The 11,486-nt window shown below is 41.7% G+C and overlaps 1 protein-coding gene across 1 annotated transcript; it reads right to left on the bottom strand.

Moving 5' to 3' along the window:
• Positions 1-280: 280 nt before the first annotated feature.
• LOC311099157 (E3 SUMO-protein ligase PIAS4-A-like) lies at positions 281-5,326 on the bottom strand. Its single transcript, XM_084139832.1, has 11 exons — positions 4,965-5,326; positions 4,652-4,820; positions 4,299-4,383; positions 4,147-4,188; positions 3,893-3,983; positions 3,690-3,791; positions 3,282-3,387; positions 3,078-3,151; positions 1,867-2,027; positions 1,370-1,506; positions 281-1,186 (listed from the first exon to the last, which is right to left on the bottom strand). Exons 1-11 carry the CDS (start codon positions 5,163-5,165, stop codon positions 1,050-1,052), a joined length of 1,305 nt encoding a protein of 434 aa, XP_083995958.1. The 5' UTR covers positions 5,166-5,326; the 3' UTR covers positions 281-1,049.
• Positions 5,327-11,486: the final 6,160 nt, after the last annotated feature.

Here is an 11,486-nt window from a genome sequence, read left to right as displayed (position 1 = left end):
GCCCAGGGGCTCATCATTTCTAGGGGTCCTCGCCCAGGGGCTCATCATTTCTAGGGGTCCTCGCCCAGGGGCTCATCATTTCTCGGGGTCCTCGCCCAGGGGCTCATCATTTCTAGGGGTCCTCGCCCAGGGGCTCATCATTTTTAGTGGGTCCTTGCCATTAAAGAAAAATCCTGATCTAGGCCTACCCATCTATCATTGTATTCTTATTATACTCCTCCAGAATATCTTCAACTTGACTCAAAACATGTTTTAGGAGGGTAAAACAATCCCCATTTTATTATAAATTGATATTACAAAAAAAGCATTGAAAATACATTAACATGGGTACGTTTACATGCACAATAATCAGATATTAAACTGATTATGACAGGCAATGTATGGAAAGTCATGTAAACACCTTACTCTGTTCATCTTAAAATTGGCTTAAGGTCAAAATGGAAGTAAGTTTACGCCGAATAAAACACCTGGTTTTTTGAGCAATCTTTTGAATTATTAGGACTTGTAAACAACATAATCGGCATTCCAGCAATGTATCTGATCTGTGCATGTGCCAGCACCAGTAGCGCAACCCTTCCTCTAATGGGCGAGTGAAGCGAGTTCGGAAAAACTGAAAATATGCATCTTAGGAATAGTTTTCACATACACACTTTATACTGTATGTCCGAACTCAGAATCAAATAGGCTTCACAAAAAACATGGTCACTATGGTTGCCCGATTTCAGATGTGTCCATGTAAACATGATTATTAGGGAAATCAATAAATAAATAAATGTTTTAAAACAAACTATTATATTAATCTATCCACAATAATCGTATTATTGTGTGCATGTAACCCTGCTCATTAATAATTGTCTCTTGGGACTGCTCAGTAACCATTGCCTCTAAGACTATTTATATTTTTCTGACCACTGGACCTGAAAAGTCTCAACAGTGTCCAGTTTAATTGTAAACAAACATACACATTTTACCTCTGAGCCGACATGTGTAGTACTGTTAATCTCCGTGATGGGTTTACCATTGATGACCATACAGAACCCTGAGCAACTTCATGAAACATCGTTATGGCGCACCTTTGTGACCTCATCAGCCTCATCCTCGGATGAATCCTGCGTAAGGTCCACAGTGGCGACTTCCGTTGACACAGCACTGGTGGTTGCAGTCACACTACTACCACTGTATGCCTCTGTTGGAGAGAGATACGGGTGAGAGCACTGCTAACCCACACCGGTATTCTGAATTGTGATCCAAGCGCTTAACTCAAATTTCCGCCTAAGTGTCCCTTTGACATCGGTGACTGATTGATGAAACGGAGTTGAGACAGCTATTATCTCAACTCTGAATCTGTGGTCTCTGTTCATAGTCTCACCCATCTTCTCCAAAAGTGCCGAAGACTGTGTTGTTCTGCTCACGCCATCTATAACAAATCCCCAAGAGCCGTCAGACAGGTATTCTACCTCTGTATTGTCCTGAAAGCCCTCCAACGCCAGGATCACAGTCAGTAACCTGCATATAGGAGAACACCACACTTCATTATCATAAATGTAGGTGATGCCGACTCTTGGCCAAGTCTCCCTTCCCAAAAGAGTATCTATAGGCTATTATAATACAGTGAACCACAACTGCCGGTGGATTTACATCCTACAATTTGACTGATTTCTACATTTTAGTCTCAAAAGAAGCACGTTTTCCGGGACCGTGGGGTAGGCAACTTTAGATTTCACTGTTTTATATGAAAGGGAGGGAGATGCAGAGTAGCATGATGATGAAACCACAGATTAAATCAATCACCATAGAGACCAGATAGTCATACAGAGATGCCAAAGGACAGGGTGCCTCTACTGTAAATATATGATACACAATTACCCATCGATAATTAGCTGGCTGTAAGGAACTGGCTCGTGACACACTGGGCAGGTCCAGGTGGGCCTCTTCTCATTCATCTGCAGGTAGAGCATCCCGTCGAAGCATTGGAGGTGGGCGCACTTACGCCCCCTGCAGGGCACTGACAGACGCATCTTCCCCAGCTGGCAGAGAGGAGAAAGGAGGGGTAATCATTCCACCAAATAGTTGCAAAACTAAAACGAGAGTTTCTATTGGACAAATTCAGGCAGGTCCCTCCCTGTTTCATTCCATTTGTTTCCGTTTAAGAAAAGTTTGGCAACAGAATCAGCGGAATGAATACACCCCTTGGCAGAACGTTGTGGAACATTCAGACAGAAATGTGGTATGTAGAACAAACATGCCCCTGACATGTACAATAAGAAATCATGTCAGCTCTATAAAACGTGGTTCATGGTTGAAGATGCCCCTGAACACCGATTTACTGCAGGATCAGATTAACCAACCCCAAACCCAACACCAATCTCGTGCAGGATCAGATTATCCAACCCCAAAACCAATATACTGCAGGATCAGATTATCCAACCCCAAAACCATTCTTGTGCAGGATCAGATTATCCAACCCCAACACCAATCTCGTGCAGGATCAGATTATCCAACCCCAAACCCAACACCAATCTCGTGAAGGATCAGATTATCCAACCCCAAACCCAACACCAATCCACCGCAGGATCAGATTATCCAAACCCAAACCCAACACCAATCTACCGCAGGATCAGATTATCCAACCCCAAACCCAACACCAATCTACCGCAGGATCAGATTCTCCAACCCCAACACCAATCTACTGCAGGATCAGATTATCCAACCCCAATACCAATCTACTGCAGGATCAGATTATCCAACCCCAAACCTAACCTTGACCATTAGATCAGTGTTTCTTAATACGGTTCCTGGGTACCCAAAGGGGTGCACATTTTTGTTTTTGCCCTAGCGCTACACACCTGATTCCACTAATCAAAGGTTTGATGAGTTGATTAGTGAATCAGGGCAAAAACTAAAAAGTGCACCCCTTTGTCTATAGATGGCTATATTAGATGCATTAAATGGGTTGGACAGTTGGAGTCAACTTCCTGTCAGTCAGTTCAATTTGGTCATGACTTTCTGTTTCAGGGGAATTTCTTCTGAAGGAATTGTCGCCCTTTGCAGGTGAGGGATAAGTGGCAAACTCTTACCGGACAGATAATGGACACTTGTAGTCCTGTTGTGGTCACCTCACACTCTGGGTCGAAACGCAGCTTCTCCTGGACTACAAATACCAGAGAGCATCAACTCAAGATGGCTGCTAATATACAAGGAGTCAGTGGTCTTTTTGCACTGTATTTGTGTGCGATAAAGGCAAAATTAGTGTGCGCTTTTGTGTGTGTTGCCATACTCACTGCGCTTTCTGCAGAATGTCAGACTCTCCACTGATTGGCTCTTCAGTTGACTGAGGAGGTCTGAGGGGGACAGCACCTTCACCAGGTACACAGCCACAGAGTACCTCTACATACATTTACATTTACATTTTAGTCATTTAGCAGACGCTCTTAACCAGAGCGACTTACAGGAGCAATTAGGGTTAAGTGCCTTGCTCAAGGGCACATTAACGTCATTTAGCAGACGCTCTTAGCCAGAGCGACTCACAAATTGGTGCGTTCACCCTATAGCCAGTGGGATAACCACTTTACAATACACACGCTAAATCTTACTTAGTCATTTAAGACACAAAGCTCCTTATGGATAGAATAAATACATAAATGAAAACAAAATCATTAAAATAATAATGAGGGGAAAAGACAACATACTTTGCAACATCTCTCCCACCAGACACATAAACGAGATGAGGGGAGGAGGCTGAGAGAAACTTCTGGCGTTATGTTGATGGGTGTACAGTGTCTGTGAAGTTCCTGTCCCAGCACATCGGAAGGATAGTGAAGAATGATTGGTGAAGAGACCACAACAGTTCACAACATTGTCAGTTCAACATTTAACAGTTTTTGGTGCTTACTGGTAGGGGTATGAGTTTCTGATTAACTCTGATGCACAGGCATGGTGGGTATTGATCCTCCTCGTACCCAAGACTCTCTGTGAAGCAGAATCTGAAAGAGGTCAGAGGTCAGTCAGCCTTTGGCATAACGTACAGAAGTGGCGACATCATCAGATGAGCAGTTACATAAGCTCTTGGTTATTGATTAGAGAATGTCGTACTCCAGTCCTTTCTAGTGATGACCGGCAGGTGGCTACAGGCCCCATCCTACTCACCTGAGAACCACCTGGACACTCGGCACACCTGGTCGCAGCTCCCTGTGGATACATACACAGATCTCAGAATGACTGTGCTGGTATTAGTTTTGTAAACAGACAATATTATGGTGAGTTTGAGTGAATTCTGTGTAGTAAGAAAAGGTGCTGACTTGCAGTTTCTGTTCTGCTCCACTTGCTTTGGCGTCAGCCTGATGATGAACTCCTGGTCCTGCATGTCGGAAAAGAAAGAGCCCACTGGATGGACACACAGGGAGAATCTCAATTGCATACTCCTCACGTCTCTCTTCGCCTCCGTCGCGAAACACATTGGATTAGAAAAAGTCAGAGGTTCCTTCCCTCTGACCTTCTCAAAACCCATTGGAGAAGGAGGCGAGGAGTATGCAATTTAGATTCTCCCACAGACAACCTCAGTGGGAGAAGAGAAACGGTCATGTCAAATAATCAAACCTCAATTCAGCCCCAAGATTCAAGTTTTACTAAGGAAACTATAAGGTCAACCTACCCAGTTGTGTGGGGGGTAGGATTGTCCCCAGGGTTTGGTAGAAGGGAAGGGGTACCATCTGGAACAATCTAGGATTGTGTGTGAGATGGTTTATGTGCTGTGTGGGGTTGTGTGTTGGCTCCACCACCGGCGCCACGGTCTGCTCCTCCTGGTGGCTTCCAGGAGTCCTCTAGTTGGGATGAGATTGTCAGAACAGAGAAAATCAGAAATCAATACACTGCCAGAAACATAATTTTGAGACAGGCAGACTATAAACAGCAGTATTCCTGTTTCTCCTTATCAATAAAGTGGGAAAATCCCATGTCTGACCCACCTGGCTGTTGCCAGGAACTGTCTGGTAGGAGTAGCGTTCCTGGTAGAGCTGGCGCACGACTGTGAGCAGGTGGGGATTGCACTGGGTCTGTATAACCCCCACAGCTCTCACCAGCAGATTGGACTTTAGCCCACCCTTGGTCTGGCCCATGGCAGCCATTAGAGCGCGTAGCTCTGTGACACGGAGATGCGCCAACAACATCTACAGGAGAGACAGAGGCACTAAATAAAATGGATTCTACTGATTGCAAGGTGACTCTTGAACACAACAGGTATATACAGCCCGGAAATCCCAAGATTGTGTAAATGTTCCTTACAAGTCTGAATGTTGAATACAATTACATTTAAATGTACTCTACAGGTTGTCTGTGCAGTTTATCCTTCTGCTGCTCAAAATTTTAGACAATATGTAGGCATATGGTTCAGTTCGGCTGAGAATTTATTTTACATTGGATATTCGGGTTTCAATAAAAAATACAAATAAAGATTTCAAAAAAAGGTGTGTATTGTTCTCCATCCTCCCTTGATACAGAATATACTATTTTCATTGTCTAGGCATGCTTAGTTCAATATAGACGAGAGAAAACCGAATATCCAATGTAAAACACATTTTACCTTGGTACCTAATCACATACCTACAGCTATAATAATAATAATAATAATAATATGTGTATTCGTTTTTGTGTATGGGTGGTCCCGGGGATCGAACCCACTACCTTGGCGTTACAAGCGCCGTGCTCTACCAGCTAAGCTACAGAGGACCACAAGGAGGACCACAGCTCTTTAAAAAGTCTGATAAACAATACTTTCCTGTGGATATTTTGTCTCAAATTTCGAGCAACAGAAGGACAAACCACACAGACAACCAGTAGAGTAAGTTTATATTACATTTTATTCAACATTCTGGCTTGTAAGGAACATTTACACGATTTTGCACGTCTCAGGCTGTATATACCAATTAATTGTGTATTACAGCCTGATTAATCAGACTACCATGAGCGCTGCTTGTTTATCTAGAGAATGTATTGACCGAATGCCAAATGTTACTTACAGTTGCTTCTTCTCTGTCGTCTGCCATCTGAAATTACTTACTCTTAGAAGAGTGACACGATGGATATGAAAAATGAACGGTACAAACAGATCAGGTGCTCTTAATTGATTGGCTCGCCAGGTGTGTCAAAGGTCGGTCGAGATGTTGGTTGTGTTCCCGTTGTTGCTCAGACGTCGTCGTGATTCGTTTTTCCGAGTGACTCGTTTATTTTAGTCGTTCGTTTGACCTGCTGGCATACGATGGATGAAGACAACTGAGAACTCTGAAAAAAACGAGCTTCAACTGAGAAAAATAGTTTTGAACTATCATCCAACTCGGAATAGGCGATTTGCACAGGCGAGCATGGCGTATTTCCGGTTAAATCTCAGGATGGATGTAAACTTCCGGTTATCGTAGAATGCTGTGCTACCGTATGCTAGCATTGAATGCTTGTCGTCAAAAACATCCAAAACGGTTAATTTTCGTCCTTGTTGTTGTTTATCTTAATGTTTATGTTCATGTTTTTACTTGTAATACTTCGTCTTGACTTATAACACGATGACGTGTAAACGTACGAAAGTGTCCTTTCAAAAACGGGATGGGGTGTCTGCCAGATGCAATTCTTCTGTTAGTTTTTTGCAGCCGACACTTTCTAAGTGAAGATGTGATAGAGCCTCCGACTCCAGCTGGGCGCAGACGTCTGAAGAAGGGAGCTGTTCCAGTGCTGTTTCAATGGAACAATTTCAGTCTTCCAGCCCCACAGCCTGGAGTATGGGAAAGGACCGAGCGTCCCAACACAGAAACCATGAATGATCCTAATTCCTAATTCCGCTTGCCGGAGTAGCATCTGGTTTGGGCTTCACTACAACCATGGCATTCACAGGTCCTGGCTTCACTCCCTATTTATTTATGAGATGGTATTAGGAGAGATGCTAGTATGCATGTGACACAACTGTCTGGTATTGAAATTATACAAACCATTGTTCGTGGTTTATGCCACTTCTGCTCTGTTTCAGTGCACGAAAGTACAGGAGGGACGACAGACATGCCACATATATAGTAATGCAACCAAATGATTGCATATCCCACACCCAGCCACACAGGAACAGTAGCTTTTAACAAGCAGAACTGGCTGTGAATCACGCAATGTCATCTGAAATACACAGAAGCATCATTTAATGGGTTTTGAAAGACGAGGGTCTACAGCAGGAGGAGTAGGAGCAAAACTTGTTCTTTCTACATTTTACTGGTGTAAGCAACTTATCTACTGTCTCTTGTCACTTTTGTGCTTTCTGCATCACTTTCCTACTGTCTTGCACCACTTACCTATTGTCTTGTGCCATTTACCTACCTTCAAACAGTATTGGCAGAGCAGTAGGTGAGTGGTGCAACATTGTAGCCTAGTACCAATAACAACAGTAGAGTGAAGGTTTTGCTCCTAATTCCTCTTGAAAAGTAGAAACATCAAGTACAAAAGCAAGGAAGTTGGGCCATATGTTTATAAAGAAAGAAGTAAAGATGACAGGACAGTTTTGAGTAGAACAGCAGCAGTTTGAAGGTTAGCTGAGTGGAATATGTTACTGTCATTGCAGTCATCAAGTCAGGAAAAAGTAGTAATCTCATTATTGTTTACATTTCAAACCAAACTCCAATTTGTTTACAACAGACCCAACAACAAAGCATGGCAATTCCCACTCAGCTACCCTGGTCTGTATTAGGCTACCACTGTTCAGCTATCGTGAAAACCACTAAAGTTCTAAAGTGTTCTCTTAGCAATGGCAATCAAAGCTGTGGTAACATTAAACGAGGAAAACATGTGTTGAACAGAACCTTGAACAAGTTCAACAGAACTTTGAACGTGTCACTTAATCTAGTCCTACTCTCAGCTGGTGTGGTGGCTTTAGTTTCTTCATTGAGCGGTAGCAGTGGGCTCTCACAGAGATCTCATTTGTAGCCCTGTTTTTACCTGATTCTTTCATAAAAGTACAAACACATGAAGTGAGAGGTATATGCACATGATTAAACTTTATTTAAAGCATGATTAGCCTGAAGCAGGATGGAGTCATGACTTAAAACACCAAAGCAAGGCTTCTAGCTCAGGCTAGCTAGCGTTAGCATATTACCTTCAAAGTTGCAAAGAAAAGAAGAAACGTAAAATTTGAAGCCTTTATCCAATTTGCTACGTGGTGTCGTACTGGATGTCAGGACGACCCTCCGTATATCATTAACAGATACTTTAGGCAACTCCAGCAAACACCTTGTAAACTTCATCTCTGCCATCATAACGGTCTACTGTCACTGTCTAATGTTTTTTCCCGGTAACTGGAAATGGCCAAGCATCCTTACGCCAATGCGGAAGTGATGCGTGCATAGAGCCTATTCCAACTTCGGGAAATCGGGTCTCTTTCTAGAGCTCCGACCTGAAGACCACTGACGTCATGATTTGACCTCGTATTTTTCAGAGTTCCCAGTTGTCTTGAAAGCACAGCTAGTTCCTGAGTTGTGAATATGAATATGAATGTAATTATTAATGTATGAATATGAATGTATTATTTATATTTTGAAATGATTATGATCATGACTAGCCTACTTTACTATGGATTGCCAAGCATGTTAAACTGATCAGCACATTTGGAATATACCTATTATACAGTACCAGTCAAAAGTTTGGACACACCTACACATTCCAGGGTTTTTCTTTATTTTTACTATTTTCGATGTTGTAGAATAATAGTGAAGACATCACAACTATGAAATAACACACATGGAATCATGTAGTAACCAAAAAAGTGTTAAACAAATCAATATATATTTTATATTTAAGATTTATCAAAGTAGCCACCCTTTGCCTTGGTGACAGCCATTTTTTTTCCCAACAGGACAAAGACCCAAAACACACCTCCAGGCTGTGTAAGGGCTATTTGACCAAGAAGGAGAGTGATGGTGTGCTGCATCAGATGACCTGGCCTCCACAATCACCCGACCTCAACCCAATTGAGATGGTTTGGGATGAGTTGGACCACAGAGTGAAGGAAAAGCAGCCAACAAGTGCTCGGCATATGTGAGAACTCCTTCAAGACTGTTGGAAAAGCATTCCAGGTGAAGCTGGTTGAGAGAATGCCAAGAGTGTGCAAAGCTGTCATCAAGGCAAAGGGTGGCTACTTTGAAGAATCTCAAATATAAAATATATTTTCATTTGTTTAACGCTTTTTTGGTTACTACATAATTCCATATGTGTTATTTCATAGTTTTGATGTCTTCACTATTATTCTACAATGTAGAAAATAGTCAAAATAAAGAAAAACCCTTGAATGAGTAGGTGTGTCCAAACTTTTGACTGGTACTGTATATAGGCTAACATTAATTTTGGTCATACACGTTAGATTGCCTGTAGGCCCTGTTAAAATAGTTAAGGCTATGTAATCAAAATATGCATATTTTTATTTAATCATCAAGACATTGGTGCTTGCAAAATGTAAATGATGTGATTGATTGGATCTGTAATCTCATGTAATTTAATTCAAAACATTGTGTTGACTGTTATTGTTAAATGTACACGCTGTGATTAAATTAGTGAATGTTTAGAATAACATATTCATGTTAAAAACGAAAAGCTTTGCTCCTTTCAGCAGCTTTAGTAAATGGGTCGTTAGAAACCTCTAGATGGCGCCAGGTTATTATAAACGAAGTGGCTGATTTCGCCGTGACGATTTCCATCATAAACATCCTCTATAAACCACTTAATTAATCCATATTTTTTCCCACTACCCTCAGTAGACTACAGAAGACAAGAAACTCCTCCTCACATTGAAAAATATTTTCAAAACCTCCACCTTGGAAACCAGCTGTTAGTTTCCCATCAAGCAAACTCTGAATGCCCAGGAGCAATAACGTATTCACAATTATATGTGCTTTATTTCTTTACTGTACAGTTTCATCATGTTTAATCTACAACTACATATAATGCAATGTGATAGTGGGTTGAATTCCTGGGACCACCTGTACGTAAAATGTATACACGCATGACTTTAAGTTGATTTGGATAAAAGCGTAGATGGCATATAGGCTATGGAGTAAATGGAATTTATTATATATATATATATATACAGTACCAGTCAAAAGTTTGGACACCTATTCATTCCAGGGTTTTTCTTTATTTTTACTATTTTCTACATTGTAGAATAATAGTGAAGACATCAAAACTATGAAAAACACATATGGAATCATGTAGTAACCAAAAAAGTGTTAAACAAATCAATATATATTTAATATTTAAGATTTATCAAAGTAGCCACCCTTTGCCTTGGTGACAGCCATTTGTTTTTCAACAGGACAAAGACCCAAAACACACCTCCAGGCTGTGTAAGGGCTATTTGACCAAGAAGGAGAGTGATGGTGTGCTGCATCAAATGACCTGGCCTCCACAATCACCCGACCTCAACCCAATTGAGATGGTTTGGGATGAGTTGGACCACAGAGTGAAGGAAAAGCAGCCAACAAGTGCTCAGCATATGTGAGAACTCCTTCAAGACTGTTGGAAAAGCATTCCTCATGAAGCTGGTTGAGAGAATGCCAAGAGTGTGCAAAGCTGTCATCAAGGCAAAGGGTGGCTATGGCTTTTTTGGATACTACATGATTCCATATGTGTTATTTCATAGTTTTGATGTCTTCACTATTATTCTACAATGTAGAAAATAATAAAAAAGAAAGAAAAACCCTGGAATGAGTAGGTGTTTCCAAATTTTTGACTGGTACTGTGTATACAGTGGGGGGAAAAAAGTATTTAGTCAGCCACCAATTGTGCAAGTTCTCCCACTTAAAAAGATGAGAGAGGCCTGTAATTTTCATCATAGGTACACGTCAACTATGACAGACAAAATGAGAAAGAAAAATCCAGAAAATCAAATTGTAGGATTTTTAATGAATTTATTTGCAAATTATGGTGGAAAATAAGTATTTGGTCAATAACAAAAGTTTCTCAATACTTTGTTATATACCCTTTGTTGGCAATGACACAGGTCAAACGTTTTCTGTAAGTCTTCACAAGGTTTTCACACACTGTTGCTGGTATTTTGGCCCATTCCTCCATGCAGATCTCTAGAGCAGTGATGTTTTGGGGCTGTCGCTGGGCAACACGGACTTTCAACTCCCTCCAAAGATTTTCTATGGGGTTGAGATCTGGAGACTGGCTAGGCCACTCCAGGACCTTGAAATGCTTCTTACGAAGCCACTCCTTCGTTGCCCGGGCGGTGTGTTTGGGATCATTGTCATGCTGAAAGACCCAGCCACGTTTCATCTTCAATGCCCTTGCTGATGGAAGGAGGTTTTCACTCAAAATCTCACGATACATGGCCCCATTCATTCTTTCCTTTACACGGATCAGTCGTCCTGGTCCCTTTGCAGAAAAACAGCCCCAAAGCATGATGTTTCCACCCCCATGCTTCACAGTAGGTATGGTGTTCTTTGGATGCAACTCAGCATTCTTTGTCCTCC

Source organism: Coregonus lavaretus, assembly GCF_964263955.1.
Source record: "Coregonus lavaretus genome assembly, chromosome: 23".
Classification (NCBI taxonomy): Eukaryota; Metazoa; Chordata; class Actinopteri; order Salmoniformes; family Salmonidae; genus Coregonus; species Coregonus lavaretus.
The sequence above is the reverse complement of the archived record's forward strand: the minus strand, read 5'-3'. Positions and strand labels throughout refer to the sequence as shown.

Excerpts from the sequence above, each read along its gene's own strand:
- LOC311099157 (XM_084139832.1), bottom strand. The coding sequence starts at position 5,165 with ATGTTGTTGGCGCATCTCCGTGTCACAGAGCTACGCGCTCTAATGGCT. Across the intron at positions 3,388-3,689 it reads GGTGGGAGAGATGTTGCAAA|AGGTACTCTGTGGCTGTGTA; the intron begins GTATGTTGTCTT and ends AAATGTATGTAG. Across the intron at positions 3,152-3,281 it reads GACATTCTGCAGAAAGCGCA|TCCAGGAGAAGCTGCGTTTC; the intron begins GTGAGTATGGCA and ends TGGTATTTGTAG.